The sequence below is a fragment of the Mustela nigripes genome, chromosome 14 (assembly GCF_022355385.1).
Source record: "Mustela nigripes isolate SB6536 chromosome 14, MUSNIG.SB6536, whole genome shotgun sequence".
NCBI lineage: Eukaryota > Metazoa > Chordata > Mammalia > Carnivora > Mustelidae > Mustela > Mustela nigripes.
Window position 1 is genome coordinate 31,109,859 of NC_081570.1, and position 24,711 is coordinate 31,134,569.

Sequence of the window (24,711 nt, forward strand, 5' to 3'; positions counted from 1 at the left end):
TTTGAGGGAATTGGAATGCTTGTGGTAAGAAAACTGTCATTCTGGGAAGTTAAATCATAAGAGAAAGGAGTATGTGTTAAGGGTTACATTTTAATAGATAATTAATTTAAATTTATTTTTTTATAAGACATTGATTTATATGTTATCAGTTGCTCCAGGTTTTATGTATGCTTTAAAAAACAGATGTAGATTACAGAATGACTCTCTTTGCCTGGGAGAAGGCCCGGAGCAGGGAAGGCAGAAGGTAAGTGGGGCACAGTATGAGGCCTTGATTAAAACTCTTTATTTTGAAAACTTTGTGGATTTTGCTTCTTGGAAAGATATCTAGCCATTGCTTCTAGCTTGGGTTCTTAACCTTTCCAGAGTCATGGACTCTGGAGAATCTGACCCACTATCTGGAAAAATGCACGTAGGCGTGCCTGTGCAGAACCCCTGGTGACTAAGGTGCCTTCTAGTATAGGCAGAATGGTGTTCATATGATCTCCTTATTTAACACATAAGCCAGATAAATGTTTTCCAGAAAAATGAAGAAATCAGGAGAATAGACCTTCCACAGCTAACTAGAACTTAGACTAGAGGTGGGTGTGTGTGGGTGGGGGCAACTTAGACAGGGTCTTAGATTTGTGCATTTATTTGTACTCTGATTACAGTATTTTCGGCAGCATGGTGCGGTAGCAAAAGCAGGCCATTAAACATCAGGAGACCTGTGTTCAGGTTCCATTCAGCTGTCACCAGCTTTGTGAGCTTGGGCAAGTCAGCCATTTAGTGTCGGCTTCCTCACATGTAAAAATGGAACCTAAAAATAGCACCTTCCTATTTAGTGGTGAGTCTCAAATGAGATCATGTATGTCAGAGAGCTTCACAAGTTGTGAATTGCTACATAAATATTAGCTGCTATTAATCTGGACTGTTGGGGGGTGGGGGTTAAAAACTTAGGAAGATAGGTGGGGCATCAAAGAAAAGAAATGCCATTTTCCCTTACTGGGATTCCTGTAAAAGAATTTTAATCCCTTTGTCAAAAATTAAGAGTGTCTTGAAATAAGATGAAATGGGAATGCTGATTTTTTAAAAAGCCCTTACTAGATTTAGGAGCCTTTCAGAATAAAAACTGGGAACCTGTTCTGATTGGATACTGAGATCTGTGTTATAATGCAGGTAAGTTCTAATAGTTGCAGATACTTATTAGGTAGAGGTTACATTTTTAGTTTATGCAACAAATATAAGTCAACTGGAGCCATTTTTTTGGTTTGCTTTGTGGTCGTATTTTTTTGGTCAGTAATCAAAAGGGGAGGTAGTTATTTCTTGCAGAGTAAGTAGCAAGCAAGTAAATGTTGGGGTAAAGACTTGAAAAAAAAAATTGGTGTCTCATCAAAATATAAACACTAGCATGAATTCCACATAGTTGATACATATTGTGAGATACGTTTCTGAGGTAAATGGTGGAAACCCATAGGGATTTCTTTCTCACCCATTTTACATGCCTGATGTCATCTATTTTTAGGACTCTTTTTCTTCCTCGGGCTGGGGGATGGCTATTTTGTGATCTATTTGATTTCCTGTCCTATTAAGTCAGGTTAGGTGCCCCAGTCTTTCAGCTTTTTAATGGCTGGCCTCTGCAAATCAGAAGTTCAACTCCTTAGTTCATTCCAGGTTTCTTTTATCCCCCTAAGTTGTTTTTACTTTTTATTTTATATATTTCTCTTCCTTTTGGTATACCCAGATAGGTTTGGTATTTGAACACAGAAGGAGCAGAGAAAATGGGCCATGGGAAGTGGTTTAAAAGTCTCCGTGAGGAGTCTGTTGGTTAGAAAGTCTGCTGTGGCAGCTGACTTACAGTCCCTTTTGGGATCTGAAGATTTCTTGCCTTAGCCAACTGGCTTATTCAGAAAGCAGAGAATCAGCTAGGAAGCTAATGGTGCCCACCTGGCTGAGGTGTCCCAGAGAGCTGGGTTACTTTTATACATTACAAAGAAGTAAACTAAGGTATACAGATACAACACCTGCATGCCAGTTGCGCTTTGTTTTGTTTTGTTTCGCTTTGTGGTGGTGGTGGTTGTTAATACACCTCAGGAACAAGCTAACTCCCAAACAAGTTTGGGCCTGGTTCTTCAAGTGAGTCCTAAAGCCAACTGGTATTTCATAAACAAAGATCCCAGGATCATTTTAAGCATTTGACAAGACTGAAGTAGAAATCATTGTCTATATACTCCCCAAATAATATTTTAACTATGTTGACTTTAATCTTTACCACCAACAAAGTAGAATTGTGAACATGTGTGAATTTGGGTAGTTGTGGATTTGGTCTTGTTCTCATTTGCATATTCTCTGAGAGACCATAATCTACTTGAACCTTTTAAAGTTTTTTCTTTTGTACTTGGATTTCTTTTCGCCACCATATATTTGAAATAAGGTTACAATTTACTGAAAGAGTGAGAGCTTGAACAATACACATCTTATGTGTAGGTGCTAAGGCATGCCGTGTCTGCAAAGTAGAGTAGACACAGCAGGATAGTATCTTCCTTGCATCTCATCTCTCAGAAGCTTCGTTTTCTTTTTAACCTCTTCTCTCTGCTGCCTCAGTATTGGGCCTGGACCTTTAAAACTTGGTCAGATTCTGTCTGTATTGTCACCCTTGTCTTGCTGTCTCTCCCCTCCGCATCCCAGAGCCACACCCCACTGTTCAAAAAACGTGACCAAAAGTTTTTCTCTGTTTAGAGCGTTTACTATAAATAAAGTTACAGTGCTGCACTCTATAGTGAAAAAGGGCAGTTGAAGGATAAGAAATGAAGGTAAATTCCAGTGTAAAGGCAGAACTAAAAAAAAAAAAAGCCATGTAGTAAATGTTTAACAAAGCTGATGACCTTGTGTTCCTTAGTTCAAAGGAGGAAAGGAGACAAACCACAGCAAGTAGCAGTGCTGATTCACTTGGTTACCTTTTTTTCTTGGAAGTATTATCATTTGGTCTGTATTCATCATTTCATTTGCATAGAAAACTAGAGCCAGACTGCTTGATTGGAAATACCCAGATAAAACGAATTTTTCCTTTATCTCCCTAAGCTGTGTAGTTTTTACCTAGGAGAAAATACAGAAGGTGGGTGTTTTACGTTTCCTTAATCTAATTCACCACACATGCATGTCTTATGTATGGAGACTTTAAAAATGTGTACAAATAAAATTTTACTCCAGGATCTAACAGGGGAGACAGGATGTATAGCAAGTATGTGAAACTGATATGGGAAGTACAACCAAAGGACACAGAATTAGAAGGAAGGGAGACCTTTACATCTGACTTAGGAATGAAGGCAGGCAGTTTAACTGGCGTTGGACTCAGCGAGGTAGGGACAAGGGCACTCTAGGCACAGAAAAAGGAGGAGCAAGGTCATGATTCAAAACGTACAGCATGTACTGAAGGAGAGCAGTAAGTAAATGGCCCAGACTGCTCAGAGCAAGCATATAAGGAGATGAGTTAGGGACAGGAGAGTGGAATAACAAAGTTTGGAGAAGTAAGTTGGGGTCAGCTGTGACCACCAGGTTAAGAAATTTGAACTGTCTCTGTTGACATTGGTGAGCTAGTGAAAATTTTGGGTAATAGGTTGATGTGGCATTTTAAGACTTAGTAAGCATCATTATGTAGAGATCAGCAGAATTTGAGAAGATTCCAGAAACAGTGAACAGTGCAGTGAGTTCACATACTAGGTTCACAACCCTTACTGGATTGTTAATGAGGGTGAAAAGGAAGAGCCAGGAGCTTAGAACTGTACCTGGTTCCCAGCATTAAACACGTATTAGCTGTCAACAGCAGCAGCAGCAGTTTTGTTATTATATGGAGATGATGAGGCCCTGAACAGAGATAGTGACTGTATGAAGAAAGATCAGGAGATGGACACTGTTGGGTACTCTTACTACAGATTCTGGAAGTTGATTAGAATTGAACAGAGTCTAGGACGATTCCGAGGTTTTAAGCCTAGGTGACTGAAGGATGGAAAATGACAAGTTAGAAGGAGAAGATTTAGGGAAAGAAGATGATTTTGGACACATGGAGCTTATTTGAGTTCTGGGTGGCTTTTCAGTTGGAGATGTCCAGTTTGCAGGACTGGAGAAGTAGCAGAATTGGTAATGTATATTCGGAATTTAGGCTTCAGAGATTATAGCTGAACTTGGGAAATAAACGGGAGGGCATCAAGGGAGAGAGAATGGACAGAAGGACCAGAAGGGTAAAATTTCGTGTCAAAGTTGGAAACAAAAAAAAGGTTGGGCCCTCAGGTTGAGACATGTAGAAATGAACATGGTAGAGTCCTTTCAGTCAGTGTTCTTTTTTTTTTCTCTCTCTCTTTAGAGATTTTATTTATTTGACAGCACAAGCAGGGTGAATGGCAGGCAGAGGCAGAGGGAGAAGCAGGCTTTTTTTTGAGTGGGGAGCCCATTGTGGGTCTTGAACCCAGGACCCTGGGATCATGACCTGAGCTGAAGGCAGACGCTTAACTTGCTGAGCCACCCAGGTGCCCCTAGGTCAGTGTTCTGTACACTTTTTTTGCTTGTGTACCTCTATTTGAGTGTGCAGCTCCTGTATAGAGTATTCTTTTTTTTTTTTTTAAGATTTTATTTATTTATTTGTCAGAGAGAGAGAAAGCACAAGCAGGCAGAGTGGCAGGCAGAGGCAGAGAGAGAAGCAGACTCCCCGCTGAGCAAGGAGCTGGATGTGGGACTCTATCCCAGGACCCTGGGATCATGACCTGAGCCGAAGGCAGCAGCTTAACCAAATGAGCCACCAGGCATCCCTAGAGTATTCTTTACTCTAAAATTACTCATTTTTTGAATGTTAGTTTAGTTAAAACTGCAGAATATCTTTAACTTCCCTAATTCAGGCCTACATAACAAAGTAAGGTATCACTGTTAGCCCACATTTTTCTCAGAATACTTAGAACACCATGTGTGATACATGATCTTGTGACAAGCTAAATGGAATGAGGGTGTTGGTATTAGCCCATAGGTTAAGCATTCAGAAAACTAATATTAACATTTTCAGTGTGTGCCTTGATAGGTAGAAGATTAGAAATACTGCCCTAACATCTGGTGGCCTTCATTTGTTCTGAAAATGTACAAATATTTCCTTGAAATGTTACCTAGTAGTTCCTTGAGACGAGTTGTATATATACTTTTTGTATATGTGTGTGTGTATTGTCTTAAGCTTTCTTATTTAAGTTTTAAGTATATACACACACACCTCCATCCAGTGCAAAAGCTAGGAGTTTTTTTCTGAGTTGCGTTGGGCTTAATCTTTACTGGTGTTAGCTTTATAAAGTCTCAAATGGCAGCCTCTGCATGATCCATAAATACATGTGTAGGAATTTGGCAGCATTTGCTTAGCAAGTAATATATAGCCACATGATCATGGTAACATGGATGAGCAGCATACAATATAAATAACTAGAAATAGAATAGCCTTGTCTGTAGGATTTAGCAGAACTTTTAATATAAGGTATGTCTATTTAGTTTCTAGACTAGGTATGTTGTAATTATCCTCAATCTAAAATAAAGGTAATGATGGGGCACCTGGGTGGCTCAGTGGGTTAAAGCCTCTGCCTTCGGCTCAGCTCATGATCCCAGGGTCCTGGGATTGGGCCCTGTATCGGGCTCTCTGCTCAGCCAGGAGCCAGCTTCCTCCTCTCTCTCTCTTTGCCTGCCTCTCTGCCTACTTGTAATCTCTGTCTGTTAAATAAATAAATAAAATCTTAAAAAAAAAATAAAGGTAATGAGAAACTTTTCATTAGAGAAAGAGTGGTAAATTTCCAGTCACTCTGCCTGATTATTTATTTATATCCTGAATTCCATGATTATTCTCTCCTGCTAATTAACTGGCCAAATACCTATGAAGCTACCCTTGAAGGTAGTTAAGCAATGTAATAGTATGTAATGTTTATATAAAATGGTACTTTACAGTTAACGGAATGATTTTATATTTATTCTCTCACTTAGTATTTACCTAAGGTAAGACAGAAGATTATTATCCCCATTTTGTGGGTGAGGAAATCAGAGGCAGAGCCTAGTGACATAAGCCCCGTGTTCTTTGCACTGTGCCTGTTGCTCCTGCCTATGAAAAATGCAGGCTATACCTGTGTCTGTCTAATAGGAGTAATTCTTCCTTCTGCCTCCCCTTTGCCTGTGTGTGCTGCTCTTCCCCAAAAGGAAGACATTTTTTTTCTCCTAGAGTTCACATATAATCTTACATAAAGTGACTAAACAGGTTGATCATAAAAGGAGCAAATATATAGTCAGACTGAAAAATATAATTCAGTTTAAGTTTTTTGTCCAGTACAGCCATCTTTCTTTTTAGAACAAAGCATAGTGGAATTTGGTACTAAATGAGGACCACCAGTGAGTGTGGTGGGAAGTGATCTTTTCCTGAATCCTAAATTCACTGAGGTCAGGTAAATAGGTGAAGAACTTTTCCCACATAGAGAGGCAGTTAGATTTGTGTTAGGTGTCCTGTGGTGTTCCTTAGTTGTGCAAATGCACACATTATGGTTCGTGGTGGGCACCTCCTAGATTTTGTGTTCCTATCTGGAACTGTAGAGATTGGTATTTTTAGATGAGTCATGATGCTCTTAAATAATCTTTTGCTTTATATTTCCTAGCTGTGATTTATAATACTTCCTTTACCTCTAGTGAGGTAGGTAGAACAATGGAATGCTGATATCTTGGAGCAATGATTGCATAATTAAAATAACATCGTCACCATGTTCACAGTGTGGCAATAGCTGTAGTTTTGAAACACTGCCTAGTATTGAGCCAGATGATTCCTCCTGTGAGCGTGCACCTTTGGAAACATCTCCAACAAGGGGGCTAGGCTAAGGCTATTCCTCTGAACCAAAAGGAAAAGATAAGAGTGACTTCCCATCACCAGGCCCCCAAAGAGTGAACTTGATCTATCAAACCTTGTCATCTTCACTCTTGGTTGGTGGCTAGATAACTCTGACTCCCAGTCTTTTGGTCAACTATAGCTTTAACAAGCTTGAAAACCTTAAACTTTCCACTCTGAAATGTATGAGAATCTGGCATCTTGGCCTTTTGGAGAGTACTTTTTCCAGGAGGATGATGAGGAAAACTAAAGGTAAAAGGCTTGATGAACTTAATGTTGCAGGCTTCGAAGAGCCATATGTTCTCAAGTTTTGGGTCCTCTGTTGAGTTACTAATTCTACATGCAGTGGAAAACTGCAGAACAGAGAATCAGGGCATGTGGAGTTTCATTCCAGCTCCCGCACATGCTTGTCCTATGACCTCAAAGCCCCTCAGTCCGTGTGGATGAAGTCTCTTTGACAGATGGGAGTATTAGTACCTGTGCTGTGTGTATAGTGAAAAACAAATGAGATGGTGGAAAGAGAGCTCTTGTACAAAGTGTAAAGGATTAGCATAACCATCTCAGTTGCTTTGCCCTCTTTGAAGTAGTCTTTACACTCTCAGCTCCTGACAGCTGTAGACATGGAGGTAGGAGGTGCAGTGCTCGTTTAGCTTGGAGGATTTGTTTCTTCTCATTTCCTTCCTTCCTTTCAACATCTAAGGCAACCATAAAAGACACTACACAGAGGGCAGAATTCAGTGTGTCTGTGAATCAGCAGAATCCATACAGCAAAGTCAATACAATCAAGCTCATATTGACATTCTTACAACACCTGCAGGTTTTTAATTGAGAATTCTTTGCCCCCCACCCGACAGTTTTTAGATGGATTAACTCACCAGTACAATCTCCTGTTTTCCAGTGGAGTCTATGATTTGGGTAATTATCAACATTTGTGGTGCATTTTCTGAAGAACAGGTTTCTCTGCTTCCCTACTCTTCTTTGACTCTTCTGTTGGATTACTGCACAAAGGTTATTGCACAGCTGGGTACAGGGACTGCAGAAGGGATTTCCCTGTATGACCATTTCAAAGAAAACCCAGAGTGAGGCCATAGATACTTGGGGTCTTAAAATAGTTCTTGAGGAGCTTGTGTTTGTTCCGTAGATTTGTGTTGAATTCCCACTATGAGCAAGGAATGTTTCCCTTGAGGATGTTCCAGAAACAAAGACCATTACATAAGAACTGGGGAGAACATAGGAGCAGGGAAATTTTAGGCTTAAGAAACAATGTGCCAAATAATAGTATGTCACGCAAGTCCGAAGAAAGTGAATATGTTTACTGTAGGAATAGATTTTATTGGGTGCTGAGAATGGTTTTTTGGGGAGAAGAAAAATTTCGTGGCCACTAATTAGTGAATGTGTATATTTAGTTTGTTGTAGTTGTACTGTAAAAAGCAGGCTTCTTGACAGAACTATTCCCAAAAAACCTTAACAAGGTTGGTTTCGTTCCATGAAGTAGTCTCAGCAATGCCTGCTTTCAGAACATGTTCGCTGTGCTCCAGGATTTTGGATGGAGCCAGAGCTCAAAACAGAATCATCTTCTTGGGTGGTGGGGCCAGGTAGGGTGGATGCTACCTAGACTCCAGGTCTCTTCTGCCCCATAATGTAACAAACAAGATTTTCTTTTGAAGGACAAAGCAGCCACACACACTCCTAGCTTGCAGAAGTGTGACATGACCAAGGAGACATAGTTTAAGAATTTAAATGTTTTTGGATTAGTCTGGAAAACCTGCATAGTTATTGTCATTGACATTCTTGGGGATTAAAATTTGGAGCATTCCTAGTCATTTCCTTTTTAATTCTTTGCTTATTTGGAAGAGTACACTCATTCTAAATTTAGCAGTGTAAAGGGCTTTGCAGTTTATATCATGTTTTTAAGAGAGATGGGAAAAGGTTTCTCTGTATTTGTATATGTTTCTGTGTATTTGCATCTGAAGCTGGAATCCTGGAAATTGTGTTAACAACAAAGTAAGTCTAAATTAGAGGAAGAAATAAGTTGGGTTACTGTCTACACTACCTCAGGGAGATCAGTCTTTGGGCTAGGTGCTCTGCTTGAGACCATTCAGATCAGGAGTAGGTGTCAGCCTACTCTTAGCAGTGAAGATGATACACCAGCTGGCACTTGTATGATGCTTGGTATTTTTCGAGGCTTTCTAGCATGTGTCTTCCCATTTGTGTGCTGCAGCCGCCCTGTGAGGTGTTCCTACAGATGAACAGAGGCCCCAAGAAGTTAAGTGACTTGCCCAGGATCATAAACATAACGAGTTAGCAGCCAGAGAGCCAGAACCTCCAGGTCTAGGTCATTTTCTTTATATATTTCCCTGTACTTTACTGCCCCCCACTGTTCACATTTGAATATTCGTAGGTGCTACTGACTGACCTGGAGACCTGCAAAGCCGAAGGATAAAATAGGAAAGAAAAAAGCGGCAGGGGAAAAAAAAAAAAGCAGCAGAACTTGGAAAGAGACAACAGAAATGAGAAAAGGATGTTTATGTGATAGTAGATAGGAGTGCCAATAGCATTTTCTGTTATTGGCACAGAGATGATGGGACCAAGTGGATAAAACTGATCTTTTGGGTTATGGATTTGAGTCATTGGTCCCAGCAGGACTGCTTGTCTCTCTGAACAATTTGAATACACACAAACCTTAAAATAGTGCAAAAAGGAAGGCGGAACAAGCTATAACAACGCAAAGAACAGAGGCTTTGTGTTTCCAACTCTACCATTTGCTGTATTGTGTCCTTAAGCAAATAACTAATCCTTTGCTTTCTTATTTGTAAAATTGGGACACTATTGTTATCTTTATCATTTGGCTGAGTGAAGATCATTTGAGGGTAGCATACCTGACAAGTAGTTTGTGAACTCTGCAGCTCTTAAGTTGGCATCGCAACATTCTTCAGAATCACATTTCTCACCTCTCCTGGGCACACAAAAATACCGGATCCTGCCAGAAGCAGGAAGAGGTGGTTTTCAGGATTTCTAAATCTGAGAAGGGATCTGATAGGCAAAATGCCTCTTTGTTTTAGGATACAATTTAATTCAGGCTCCTGGCACTATTTCTGTCTCCAGCTCCTGTCAGAATTCTCTTTCAGGCTCAGAGCCTGAAAAATCAGTAACTCACCATTCTTCCTGAAAGAATTTATTTACTCTGATTAGGTTGGACAGTCAGGTTAACAAATATTCCTTTGGGGCAGAGAGGGCCGGCCCAGGTTGCTCCTGGTGGATACCAGGCCAGGGAGCTCTGTGCTCCTTGGGGAGGCTGACCAGGTGAGGGAGCTGTGTAACAGCTGTGCGGTAGGGCAAGCTTCTCAGCCCCCACCACTGAGCTACCCCGTCAGTCAGTGAGGGACAACACTACTTCTGTCATGGAAGGATTCGGTGAAAGAAAACACTTAACAGTTAGAATTGGCTTCTAAATGTTACCTGATCCTTTTTTTGTAAAGGCCCAGGTAATATTTTTAGCTTGCAAGTCATACATTTCATGTTGTAACTCTTCAACTCTACTGGTGTAGCGTGAGAGTAGCTTTCAGCAGTGTCAGTGAATGAGGGTGAAGTCTTCCAACAGAACTTAATTTAGGAGAACAGGCTGCAGGCCCAATTCCGGCCCATCGGCTCTCCTTCCCAGACCCTTGCTTTAGAATCCTCCACTGAAATATTTTATTTTTTTCCTCTGTCATACAAAATAGTGTTGTTGTTGTTGTTTTTTTAAGATTTTATTTATTTATTTGACAGCACAAGTAGGCAGAGAGGCAGGCAGAGAGAGAGGAGGAAGCAGGCTCCCTGCTGAGCAGAGGGCCTGATGTGGGGCTCAATCCCAGGACCCTGGGATCATGACCTGAGCCGAAGGCAGAGGATTTAACCCACTGAGCCACCCAGGCGCACACAAAATAGTGTTTTATTGCTTTCACATGCAGGGATGGTTTAAGTTGAACATTAATGAACAAATGATGAATAAAGTTATGTGAAGTAAGATGTTTACATATCATTTTCCACAGAAACAGAACTTAAAGTGTTACGTTCATACCTTCCTATCAGTTTCATTATGCTTATACCAGTTGCTGTGCCTTCAGTTTTTTTCCAGTTATAACTGTACTGTGCTCTGGCCCTTGTTTAAAAGATTATGTTGTAGTAGATAGCAGACAGAAACATGTTTTTGTTTTTGAAGGAAAAGTGTTTCTGCTGCCAATTTAAAAATGTGTCCTTGTGAACAGATCTTTAGGGAGAATAATGTGCAGCTAGTTCCAGCCCTTAGTCTTGGGAAACATGGTTCTTCCAGTAGCGAGTATGAAAAACAGCTTCATACTTAGCTTCTTGGAGCTAGAAACAGACATGCTCAAACATTGAATTTGCCAGTGATCAGGGTTGGGGAAAGGGGTCTCCAGTCAGGCTACATTATTCATTCTTATAGTGGTAGGTACTGTGTAATAACCTGCTAGTAAGTTTGACTAGCTGGTATCCATTTATATAAGGGTTTAGAACTTAAGTAGTAAGGTTTCTAATACTAAGCTTGTTGCTTTCTTGCGCGATTTAGTAGAAACCTTAGATGAGCTTAAAGACTGTTGACCCCTCTTTTCTCCCTAATCACCCTGCCTTCTTTTGTATTCATCCGTTTATTGCATCCTCAAGTGGTCAGATGAAAGTCTTCCATATCAGATCACCTCTTTGGCATATATGTTGAGTATACGTTGCTCCTGGAGTGGCTTAGTGGAATGACTGGCCCAAGGCTATCAGTTAGTAGTAGGCAGTTAGTAGGCAGCAGGCCAGTTCACAAACACAGGTCTTTCAGTGTCCAGAGTAGTGCTATTTTTCTCCTGAAATTGCTGATTCAAGATTGGTTTTATTGTAGAGAATGTAGGCCTCCTTAAGACTTGAAATGCTCTTTAGCATGATTGATAATGGTGTATGTCCTTAGGTCTATCTGTACAAACATTAGAACTAAATTGTCTGTTGGTGGAATTGTTTTCTTTCAGAAGTCTTAGCTCTTAAATTTTATTTACACTTTTCTTTGTAGTGTGGAAGAATATCTAAAATAGCAAGTGCAAATAAACTTAAACCCTGTCCCCTTCTTATCCATCTAGTTACTCGTGTTAATATTCTTTCTCTGTATCTCTTACTTTCCATTTGAAATATAACATCCCAACAGTTTGGGCTAATTCAAATAAACCTGGAACTAACTTCAATAAATACTTGGACAGTACTGGAACATAATAAAATGGATGTGAAAGTGCTGCCAGTTGGGAAAACTAAAAAGCATGTCATCTAATGACAGAGGAGGACATGATCAAAATGCACGTCACAAAGGGAGTGAAGATCAGTACTTTGAGCATAGGGAGATTCACAGGAATGATTGGGGTTGTCTGTGGCCTAAAGGCTGCAAGTTGGATTCTGCGGGGGTTGGCTATTAAAGGGAAACATGGTACCAGTGTTTAGCTGTTTCAGTCGAAACTGGGCTAGGATATATTTGCTTGCATTTGACAACGAGAGTGTTGTTTTTAAGTGAAACCTGACTGCCTGGAGTGGGTCATCTCTAGTTCTTAATAGGAAGCAGTGTTGGTCAAGGATTGGGTTTCATTTCAGGGGAGCTTTCTTTGATCTTTTTTCCTTGAACAGTTCTTATGTTAGGGTTTCAGGTATTCTCTCTCAACAATCATGTATTTGGTTTTAGTTATTTCAAAGACTGTATATTGGGTTTAGGCATATTATAAAGGACTTTCATAGGAGAATGAGGTATATGCCAAGAAAAGAGAGCTAAAGCCTAAAGGTACAGAGTTTTAGAAACCAGGGAATATTGCAGTAAAACCTTATTTTTTTTTTTTGTATTTTAGGAGGTTAATCACTTTGATAGATCCTCTTTCATTCTGATTGTATCACTGAAGGAGGGTTTGGTGAGCCATGGTACCTGGTCAAGAGCAAGAGCTTGAAGATTTCCAAGATCTTAAAAAGAGGAGTACTCTGCTTCTGAGATGTTTTGAAAACTGTTTAGGTCTTTTTCTTTCTTCATCAGTGATAAAGAGTAGCTGGATATTAGAGTGACAGCTAGATTTTTCCATTCTTGAATGATCAAATTAAATCATATTATCTCCTCAATGATTTTCTCCTCATCTTCCTGCTAATGAATGGCCAAACAGAGGTGTTTGCCCTCCTTCTACTTATCTATAGTTATTAATTTTTCAAACTTTACTAATCTGTCCTGGTCATCTTTCTGAGAATATGCTATCTTTCAAAAGTTTTATACTCAGGAGTGGTATGCACCCATGTTTCCAGGCTTCCAGTATGCCTTGCAACTTGAGGGCATGTGCATGCGTGTGTGTGTGTGTGTGTGTGTGTTGGGGTAGGTTGGGGGGTTAGTGGCATTGTGGCCTTCCTGTCCTGTCCTTTTATCTTAAATACACTTCAGTAGGTCAGTTTCAGGTGGATTTCTGTTTGTTGTCCTTATTTTATTTCTTAAAAATTTATTTGACAGGGGACGCCTGGGTGGCTCAGTTGGTTAAGCAGCTGCCTTCGGCTCAGGTCATGATCCCAGCGTCCCAGGATCGAGTCCCACATCGGGCTCCTTGCTCAGCAGGGAGCCTGCTTCTCCCTCTGACTCTACCTGCCACTCTGTCTGCCTATGCTCGCTCTTGCTCTCTCTCTCTGACAGAAAAATAAATAAAATCTTAAAAAAAAATTTTTTTTATTTGACAGACAGAGATCATAAGTAGGCAGAGAGGCAGGCAGAGAAAGAGGGGGAAGCAGGTTCTTCACCGAGCAGAGAGCCCAATGCGGGGTTTGATCCCAGGACCCTGAGATCATGACCTGAGCCGAGGGCAGAGCTTAACCCACTGAACCCTCCAGGTGCCCCTGTCCTTATTTTAAAGGCCCAGAGAGAACCTCATTTATTCTGAGCTTCCCAGAATAGCTTGTATAACCACTTCCTTTGGTTGTTCAGGCAATCCCATTAAGTCTGTGCCAGCCTTTCCAAGAGACCTCTTTTTCTCAGAAGGGCCATACCCAGCAACTCTCTTGCCCATTCATTCAGGAGTGATCAGTCAGACTGTGTGCTAGATGCTGTGAGAAATCCAGAGATGAATCATATTCAGATCCTGTTCACAAGGAGCTTATAAACCAGAAGGAGAAATATGATTAGCCATGCACATAAATAATGATCAAACAAGATAATGTGGTGAGAGCAGAACAGATCAGGGGCTCTGAAGTTCATAGGAAGGAGCGATCATGTTTGGATGGGGATGTTTAGAGAAGACTTTTAGATGGATGGCAGTTGAGTTGAGCATTGGAGAAACAGCCTTTTTGTGATGGACTTTGATTATTTCCTTCTGGTTTTGGAAAGCAGACTGTTTTTAAAAGCAGATTAATAAATATTGGGAGTTGAGATTATTTCTGGCAATAATCATTCAATACTTCATCTGATCCTTACGTCTTTATTAAAGAGTTAAACAGACATCTTATTGAAGTATTATGAAATAATTAATGAACATGAATGATAAATCTAATATTAATAATGAAATGTGGGAAATTCTATGCTGCTTGTTTCTTTTTTTTTTTCTTTTTTCAAAGATTTGCTTATTTAGAGAGAGAGCACGAGTGGGGACGGAGGGGAGAGGGAGAGGGAGGGAGAATCTCAAGCAAACTCTGCTGAGCATGGAGGCTGACACAGAGCTTTGTCTCACAACCCTGAGATCACGGCCTGAGCTGAAACCAGGTGTCAGATGCTTAACCATCTGTGCCACTCAGGTGCCCCCTAAGTCACCTGTTTTTGTCGTTGTCATTGTGTTTGTTTAAAGTAGGCTCCTTGCCCAGTGCGGGGCTTGAGCTTAGAATCTTGAGATCAAGACCTGAGTTCAGATCAAGAGTAGAATGCTTAACTGACTAAACCATCCAGGTGCTCCTCTGCTGTATGTTTCCTGAGTGATCTAAAGCGATGCGCTTGATCTTAAGGCAGTTTTGTTGTCAACTGTATATGAATAGCTTTGTCCTGTGGTAGAGATAGTGATTTAACATGGAGTGAAGAGGATCCTGGAGGATCCTCTGACTGGTTCATTTGGTTGAGCATCTGACTTTGGCTCAGGTCATGATCTTAGGGTCCTGGGATCGAGTGCCAGCGTTGAGCCCTGGGCTTGTCCTGGAGTCTGCTTTTCCCTCTCCCTCAGCCCCTCCCCCTACTCATGCTTATGAACGTGCACTCTCCCCCCACCCCCGCCAAAAAAAGGGATCCAGAAATATTAGTCTTTCTTTCTTTTAAATACTTACCTTCTCGTTACCCTAGAAAATGGATCTGGCACATTTTCCATAGACTGTAGATGTTATGAATAGGCTGTTTCTGTAGCAAAATCAACTTAGTTATAATTAATGTATTTAATTACTAAAGTAAGAAGTGATAAGATTAACTAAGGTTGGTTTATATTTTTTTGCTTGTTGGGTGGTTTAGTGAGCAAAATTTGTTTGCTGGTTAGGTTTTGTTATTTAAATCCTGTGCCCCAGAAAATACTGAGAACACCAATTGGTTTTTATAAAATCTTTTGTTTGAGATTTGGTCTAATTTTTTTTTAAAGATTTTATTTATTTATTTGATAGACAGTGATCACAAGTAGGCAGAGAAGCAGGCAGAGAGAGAGGAAGGGAAACAGGCTCCCCGCTGAGCAGAGAGCCTCATGCAGGGCTCCATCCCCGGACCCTGGGATCACAACCTGAGCTGAAGGCAGAGGCTTTATTTAACCCACTGAGCCACCCAGGCCCCCTAGATTTGGTCTAATTTTTAAAAGCTCCATGTAATGACTGAATCTACTTTGAGGAAAAAAAAATTTTTAAAGATTTATTTATTTTAGAGAAGAGAGAGCTGGGTGAGGGGCAGAGGGAGAAGGAGAGAATCCACAAGCAGACTCCCCATTAAGTGCAGAGCCCAAAGTGGGGCTCAATCCCACAACCATGAGTTCATGACATGAGCCATCTAGGTGCCCCAAGGAAAACCTTTTTAACCCACTGAGCCACCCAGGCGCCCCCCTCAGGAAAACCTTTTTAATAAAAGTAGTCAACCTTTTCTAGGAATTTATAGTAACAATTTACATTCTTTCAAGAGGTATTGAAAGAATTACCCTACTAATCATCTCTATGCAAAGATGCTAGAAATCATGTTCCTTGTGAGAAGATCCTCTGTTTCTTATGAGGATACCTGTGTTTTGGAAGTCAGGAATTTATAAAAAAAGGTTTCTGTATGGAAAAATCATAAGGGCTGTAACTCTAAATCCAGAGCTCAAATGGAACTTAGCAAATATAACAATATAAAGAACAGTCAGAGCTGTCCAAAGATGGAAAAGAGCACCTTACCAGTAAGCCAGTTTCCCAGAACCAGGGAGGGAGATGCTCATATTGAAGCTGAGTGACCACCTGGGATGGGATTGTGGGGGTTGGCAGAGGTTGGAATAGAGCTGTGAGAAGGTTTTTAGAGGGGTGAGCCTCCATGGCTCTTGATGTCTTTTTTTAAGTCCTAAACTTTAATGATGTAATAAAATACAAAGGACATTATTATTGACTTGTATATTTTGCTATTATCCGTTTGTGATTTTCTAATGCAGATAGGCCTCTGAAGTTAGAAATTTAAACATTTAATACATTTAAAAATTTAATACATTTCTCAGTTCCAGAAAGAAAGACTTGCTAACTTCTCTTTTGTACCTAACCCTCATTCCCAACAGTGTGTAGCTCTGCACCAGCCAGACTGATTCATGATCTAATGACTGCACAGACATTTGGGAACTGATCACACCAGCACAGCCTTAGTTGGGATAGCTCAAACTTTAAAAGCAGACTGTCCACGGATAAAATTTAAAGGAGCTTCTTGAATTGTGTGCCTTCGTAATGTTTGTGGGAACAGATTAGAGGACAACCAAAGCTTGCTACCAGCTTTCTAAATCTCATTCAGACTGAGCCTGTCCATCATTAGCAAGCGTGCAAAGATCCCACACTGGCCATGGCGCGGTGTGCATCTTCCTCCCTTGACTATAGCAGCTCGGGTGGCAAATTTTGCTAAGATTAGGCCTGTCCATGGATCCATACAATAAAAGGTTAAATTCTTTTTTTAAGTTTTTGATACTTATTTTTATTTCTAGAAAAAGTGTTTTGTTTGCTCCATTTTAAAAGGTTAGAGTCTAGGGGAGCCCAGGTGGCTCAGTCGGTTAAGCATCTGCCTTCAACTTAGATCATGTATGATCCCTGGGGCCCAAGATTGAGCCCTGCATGGGCTTTCTGCTCAGTGGAAAGTCTACTTTTCCCTCTGCCCCTCACCCAGCTTATATTCTTTCTCTCAAATAAATAGATAAAATATATATTTTTTAATTTTTATTTATTTATCAGAGAGAGAGAGAGAGGGGAAGAGAGAGAGCACAGGCAGACAGAATGGCAGGCAGAGGCAGAGGAAGAAGCAGGCTCCCTGCTGAGCAAAGAGCCCGATGTGGGACTCGATCCCAGGACGCCGGGATCATTACCTGAGCCAAAGGCAGCTGCTTAACCAACTGAGCCAAAGGCAGCTGCTTAACCAACTGAGCCACCCATAGATAAAATATTTTTAAAAAATAAAAATAAAAGGTCAGAGCCTCTCTTTGTTGTCATCAGTACCTCATAAGTATCTGTTAAAAATAAACTTCTTTAGATTACTTTGATTTTAGGGGCGCCTGGGTGGCTCAGTGGGTTAAAGCCTCTGCCTTCGGCTTAGGTCATGATCCCAGGGTCCTGGGATCGAGCCCCACATCAGGCTCTCTGCTCTGCAGGGAGCCTGCTTCCTCCTCTCTCTCTCTCTGCCTGCCTCTCTGCCTACTTGTGATCTCTGTCTGTCAAATAAATAAATAGATTACTTTGATTTTAGATTTCAAAGATTACTTTGTTCTCAGTGTATCTAAGAGAGTAGCGTATAGGCCCTGTGCATACGGTGATGAATGAAAATGTCATGAGAGCTGAGTTGAGAGGACCATACTTGGTTATTGAGGACTGAAGATTTTATCTAGTCATTTCAACTGTGCTTCAACACTCTTCACTTTAATTCCCTCCAGAAACTCCAAGATCATATTGCTTCCTAGTACTTAAGAGTTTCTGTTGATGTATAGAGCTGCTTGTTGGCCTCCAGCACCAGAAATTGGCTCCAAATCTTTTCCCATTACATCATCACCCACTAATGTCATTACACCAGGGTGAAATCTGCTTTGAAGATTGTACTCTTGTTTTCCTTCCATCTCTTTCCTCTCCTCATTTCCTTTAGAAGGAAAAAGAAAGAAAAAAAAATTAGAGCCCTCTTGGACAGTCCCAGGCAAACATTTAAGAGGGAATCAAGCATTTTCCGTCTAAACCTAGATTTATCAGTCTTCATTCCACTCTGCTGACGGAGAGCGATCTGCCCAGCATGGGGTCTGGAAAGGAACAGGTTTAGTCATGTGACACCTGACTTTGGTGCTTTTCTCTCAGCCCTTCAGAATTGGTTCTTAATGATTTACATAGCTCTCTGCCAGCATCTTGTCACTGGCATGTTAAACCTTTTAATTTTTATTTATTTGTTTAGTTGCCTTATTTATTTATTTATTTATTTATTTTTAGTACTTTATGTATTTATTCGACAGAATCACAAGTAGGCAGAGAGGCAAGCAGAGAGGGGGAAGCAGGCTCCCTGCTGAGTGGGGCTCCATCCCCGGACTCTGGGATCATGACCTGAGCTTGAGGCAGAGACTTTAACCCATTGAGCCACCCAGGCACCCCTGTTACCTTTTTAAATAATTTCCCAGAATAGAAATTCTTAAGACCTCACTAAGTTTCTTATTCTTTGTGTTTAATTAAACTGTTTTCTTCCATTTAAGTATTTGTCAGATAAGCATTTCAGCCACCTGGAGTTTTTACTTTCCCCCGTAAATCTTATAAAACTACAATATTATCTTCAGTTAAAACTGGTACAGGGCTCCTTATTCATCTTTCTCAGTATTTTTCAGCCACCTTTAAAGCTTTCTGTTGATGGTATGCTTTGGCTTTGTTCCTGATAGAAAAGTTCAGGTAAGGAAAGAATTGGGAAGTAGTTTCAGTTCAGAGACTTGGTGCTACCCACTCAATTATTGGCCAAAGCTTCAGTGCTTCTGTGCCCTCTGAGGCAGATTAGCTTGAGGTGGAAGAAATAATAATCCACAGTAGCCTCAAAGAAATAGGACCACAGTATCTAAAACAAAAGAATAAAATGGGCTCCTTTAAGACTTGGGTTTACATTTCTGTACAGTATTAGTCATTGCAATGGACCCTTAAGTTACGGCATGGAGTGTGGGAAACCAAGGTGAACTAGAAAAAAAACATTGGAGGGAATGGCATTGAAAATTGTCGACCAGATAGAGCACCAACCAATTGCCCTTTATGTCTCCTCCTAAGACAAGACATTAAAAGGTCTTGATTCACATTAAGATTTCAGTTTAGGGGCGCCTGGGTGGCTCAGTCGGTTAAGGCCTCTGCCTTCGGCTCAGGTCATGATTCCAGGGTCCTGGGATCAAGCCTCACGTCAGCCCCTGCTGAGCAGAGAGCCTGCTTCCTCCTCTCTCTCTGCCTGCCTCTCTGCCTACTTGAGATCTCTGCCTGTCAAATAAATAAATAAAATCTTTAAAAACAAAAAAAGATTTCAGTTTAAATTTCTACTAATTTTAGGTTTTCTAGTTAGAGCTCCTTGATAGTCTCTGGGTAGTATAAGTTGGATAGAAGGAGAAACTTTTTCCATATGTTTTTGCTAACACTTAAGTCTGTGTTAAAAAACCTCTTCAGCAGGATTATATACCTTCTCAGTTTGAAAAATTAAATGAATTAGTGAAAACAGCCATAAGGATGGATATAAATAACCTGGACAGAAAGTCTGTCTTTATTACTTCTAATTTATCTCATGTGTGTGTTTGTTTGCAGTTGTCAAAATGTCCACAGAAGGAGGATTTGGTGGTACTAGCAGCAGTGATGCCCAGCAAAGCCTACAGTCCTTCTGGCCTCGTGTCATGGAAGAAATCCGGAATTTAACAGTGGTAAGAAAGAATGAGAAACTTGCAGAGTGTAAAGAGCTGTGAAGTGCATAACCCAGTACTTAGAGTAAAACATTTTTAACCTCAAGCACATAAGCACAGTTCATTCCTGACCTCTGGGTGGGAACAAGAAAATATAATTTACCTTAGATGAGGTGACTACAAGGATTTTTTTTTTTGTATTTTACTGGCTTTCCTTAGGCATGTGGGTGGATAGTGGATGCTTTGACTCAGAGGTAGTAGCTTAATGTGAGGCATATCTTTTAGAGATGCAGAAAAGCAGAGCTCTCACCTTTCTTCACCAGCTATAGCTCATTTTTCAGTCCTAATTCAGTGGCTCTGCCAAATTTCTAGAATCTGGTAAACACTGTTGGACAGTTTATTCAACAACAAATCTATTGGAAGCAGGCACTCTTTCTGGGTGTTAAACGATACACGTAGATGACGGTTTCTCAACAGCAGCTTTATTGGCATTTTAGGCTGGATAATTCTTTGTTGTGAGGGTCTGTCCTGTGCACTGTAGGATGTTTAGCAGCATCTCTGGCTCATTAGATGCTAGTAGCAATCCTCCTCCAGTTGTGACAACCATAAATACCTCCGAACATTGCAGATGTCTCCTGAGGGCTAAAATCATTTCATTGAGAGCCACTGACTTAGAAGAATCAACTATTACCCTGGCCCTTGCAGAGCTTGCAGTCTAGTAATTACAATCAGAGTCATTTATTCAGTGAATATTTATTAAATACTTACTGAGTCAGGCACAGTGATGAGTCTGAAGCAGTAAAAAGTCAAAGTGCTCTGGGATTACAGAGGACATAGTACTTAATTCTCCCTGGTTGAGTTAGGGAGGCTTTAAGTAAAGGGACATTTTTCTAGATACTGAAATAGAGAAGCATTCACCAGTTGGAAGGGTAGGCAAGTATATCTTGGGCAGAGAGTATGACATTCATTAAAGGCCTGGAGGCCCAGAGGGAAGGGTCTTAACGTTTTGAGGACCAGCAGGAAGTTCAGAGTAGCTGGGGGTTACTCTATGGGTAGAACAGTGAGGGTAGGAGTAGAGTGGTACGGCAGTGGTAGCAGGATGTAATGCATTAAAATTAGAATATTTTCAAAGTGTAATGTTATTTCCTTAATGAAGAATGTTTCATTTGGTGCCATTTTAGCAAACACTAAAGGATCTGTTTCAGATGTGTCATTCCTGCCCTGAAGGCATTAGGCATCCTGGTAGAGCAGACACTGAACTCCTTAACGTAGCACTAACGTTGCACTTTCTTAAAGCTAGTGGCCTTTAAACCTCAAACATAGGAGGTCAGTTTGTTTACTCAACAAATACTTACTGTCCACCTGCTGTGGCTGTGCTGGATACTGTGGATCCGGTAGCAAGCTGTAAAGACAAGATCATTACACTCGAAGAACATGCATTCCTGTGGGGGAGATAAACTAGAAACAGGTAATGAGTAAATAAAATAAAACAACTTCTCATTATGGTAAATGCCCCCAGTGACTGTAGGGATTAAAAAAAAAAAAAGATTCATATTTTGATGTACTTGTGCATCATGTTTGTTTTTATGGGGTATTTTCAGCAACAGAACTTGGCTTGGCGTTTCTCACAGTGGCTTGTGTTCACAATGAATTTCCACTGAGAAGTCATTGTTTCTGTAGTGTGAAGGTGGTGGTTCTCTATACCGCCTCAGACGTAAGAGAGAGGAGCAAAAGAAATCATTAAGTAAAAAGTAGGGTATTTTGTTCATATTTTGAGTGGATGATCTCACAGTTAAGCTGCTGAGGTTTTAGTGTAGGAGTTGGACTGGCGTAAAGCTAGCGCCCTCCTGGGCTGTGATGGGGTTAGGCCGGTGCTGCAGGTCTACACTCCAGCTTGAGTGTAGAAGCAAAATCCAGGATCAGGCAAGTGCCCAGATAAAGTCTTGGGGTTCCAGCTCAGCATTTAACTTTTCTGTATTTTAAGTTTTGATAGGTAAAAAACATATAACAAATGCACCATCTTAATAATTTTAATTAAAATGTACAGTTCAGTAGTATCAGGTATATTCACATTCTTGTAAAACCAATCCTAGGACTTTTTCATCTTGCAGAACTGAAACACTATACCTCTGAAACAGCAAGTACCCTTTCTCTGTCTCCCCAGCCCCTGGTAACTACTTTCTGTTTCTGAATTTGGCCGCTCTGAGTACCTCACATAAGTGGAATCACACGATATTTGTCTTTTGTGACGGGCTTAGTTTCACTTAGCATAATGTCTTCAGAGTTCATCCATGTTGTAGCATGTGGCAGGATTTCTCCCTTCTGAAGCTGGCTAGTATTCCCTGTCTGTTTGTGTACCACATTTGGTTTAGCCATTCATCTGTCAGTGGGCATTTGGGTTGCTTTCCCCTCTTGACTGTAGTGAATGATGCTGTTATGCATGTGGGTATTCAGATATCTCTTTGACACTCTGGGCTCTGATTTTTATTCGACTTGGTTTAATGTTCAGGTTTGATCACCAAAAAACCGGACTGTGGTGTTAACCAACTTTGATTATTTAGATAGCTAGCTAGTCTGCCAGACGTTCCAAGTGGGTTGTTTTGAGGGATTCAGTTTTAGTTCACATTTTATGAATCAAGAGAAAGGCCCGCAGGGAGGACAGTTGTCTTTAATGATTCTTCTGTTGATGACCATGGTTTTCTCCCTTTGACGAAGATTCCTAGACCACTACCCTGGGGTCTCTTACGTCAGATGCTTAGAACAAAGGTTGGCATGTAATAGGTGCACGATAAATATTTGAATGAACCAGACTCCTCCATCTCAGCTTTAGTGTAAAACAACATCAATAGCAAATTCGAGTGAGAATGCTGTCTAGGAAAGCTGGGGCGCTCTTTCCCTTTGTAACACTCTTGCTTTTCCCTCTGCCTGTGGCTTATAAAGGCCTCTGTTTCTCTGACTGCCCCTCGGCCTGTGTAACGTGGCCAGATATTTGCGCGTTTAGCCTGTGCCTTTCCAGAACTCAGCAACACTTAAACCAGACTTTCTCAGATAAATCAGAGCCTCTTAGGTTTACATCTCAAAATGTCTAACAGATTTTTTTAAAATTCGTATGTTCAGACTGTCCAAACATAAATAAAACTTCTGAGAATATCCATAAGGTGTTGTGGTCTCCCTAAGACTGGGACAAAGATTGTCCAAGAAACAAACTGAAGTTTGCTAGATGATCTATCTCTTGATGTGTTGGGAACTCTGGCCTCAATCATTTTGCAATCGGTTTGCAAAAGCAATTTGTCTTTCATCTCCGCCTGGCCATTACGTTCTTCTCACTCTTAAAAGGTGTTGTAATTATCCGTAAATCCAGGTCACGTTCAGCTGGGATTGAAGTTGGTTAAAAATCATACCAAAATGATTGTATACTAGGATGATTGTGTAAAATACTTTATTCCTGCTCAGCAGAGCTCTGGGAACAATAATTAACAGACTTCTTGGCATTGAGTTTAACTCCTCCGAAGACCTCTTTGAAAGCAGGGAAGAAAAAGCTAACTTTGTATTTTTGGGGCAGGTGGGGAGGTGACAGTGCTGAGTCTTGAAAAATATCTCATCCACCCCATATTCCCTCCATCCCTTTCAGCCCTCGCTTAGCTATAATTTGATGCATAGGCCACTTTCTTTTAATTGCCAGGTACATCTTTTCATTCTTTGGTGCCTTCAGATTGGACAAGGACATTTTTAACATTGCAGTCAAGCCAGATAACTATTTAAACAAGATCTTGGAGGTGGAAGTTGGTGGACTTTGAGAAAAGAGGTCTTGTGCTGTTTGAGCCCTTCCTGTAGAGCCATGCTGCTTAAAGTTTATTGTCTGCGTGAATCACACGGGAATCTTGTTAGAGTACAGATTCTGCTTTAGTACGTTTAGAGTGGAACCTGAAATTCTGGATTTCTTTTCAGCTTCCAGGTGATGGCATTGGTGGTCTAAGGAAGGACCTCACTTTGAGTAGCAAGGCTTTAACAATCCTCACTGTAGGTCATAGTCATCAGGAGAGTTTGCAAAACACATGATGCTTGGACTCCACTTTCTAGAATTTCTGTTTCAGTTACTCTGGGGTAGAGCCCAGTCTTCTTGCCTTTTAAAAGCTCCCCAGGTGTTTCTAACAGACAGCCAAGGTTGAGAATCACTGCTTTGGAGAGGATCAGAATCTCGACTTCGCTGGAGTGCCTGACTGGGTAGGCCTGGAAAAGATTTCTCATCATTATTTGAAACTCCGGATATTCTTTAGAGCAGCCTGAGACCCATTGACTTTTCCTTGGCTCCAGATTCTCATTGAGTGAATTCAGACTTCTTGAAACTCGGCAGTTTCAGATGGCCGCATTTTTAATGTAGTTCTTTGGTTGCAGTCAGGAGCATGAGAATTTTCTGAGAGAAAATCTGTTTTTCTACCTTCTGATACCACTCCCAAGGGCAGGGGAAAAAAGTATGTGTCAGTTGTTCTTCCACTTGGATCAGCATCAGAAGTTAAATGGTATTCACATCATTTGCATGATTGCCAATGACAAGGGTCACTGAATTGAAAGGCAGTTAAGTGGACCTTAACCTATGGCTGGTGAGAGCATGCCCTCTCTAGTTCTAGTAAGCTTGCTGTAAACCCTTACACATGACTGGAAAGCTCGGATGAGATTATAGAAGCCTGGGCTGTTGTCAGCGGTAATGAACCACACATACATATCTGAAGATCCACTTTTCTCACACTGCCCCTTGAGATCTCAGGATTTGGGGATCATGAGAAAGTTTCCTGAAAGAAAAGGTTTTTTTTTTTTTTT

General features: G+C 40.8%; 1 protein-coding gene across 7 annotated transcripts in view; it reads left to right on the plus strand.

The window, feature by feature from the left end:
- The window catches only part of NFYC (nuclear transcription factor Y subunit gamma), a 68,916-nt gene that overhangs the window by 19,458 nt on the left and 24,747 nt on the right, over positions 1–24,711 (plus strand). For 6 of the 7 annotated variants that reach the window (XM_059374308.1, XM_059374305.1, XM_059374312.1 and 3 more), the window contains exon 2: positions 19,802–19,914. In XM_059374308.1, the coding sequence (XP_059230291.1) occupies positions 19,810–19,914 (105 nt within the window). In that variant the 5' untranslated portion in view covers positions 19,802–19,809. Of the gene's footprint in view, positions 1–116; positions 245–19,801; positions 19,915–24,711 lie in introns of those variants that run through there. The other variant, XM_059374307.1, reaches the window with a different exon arrangement.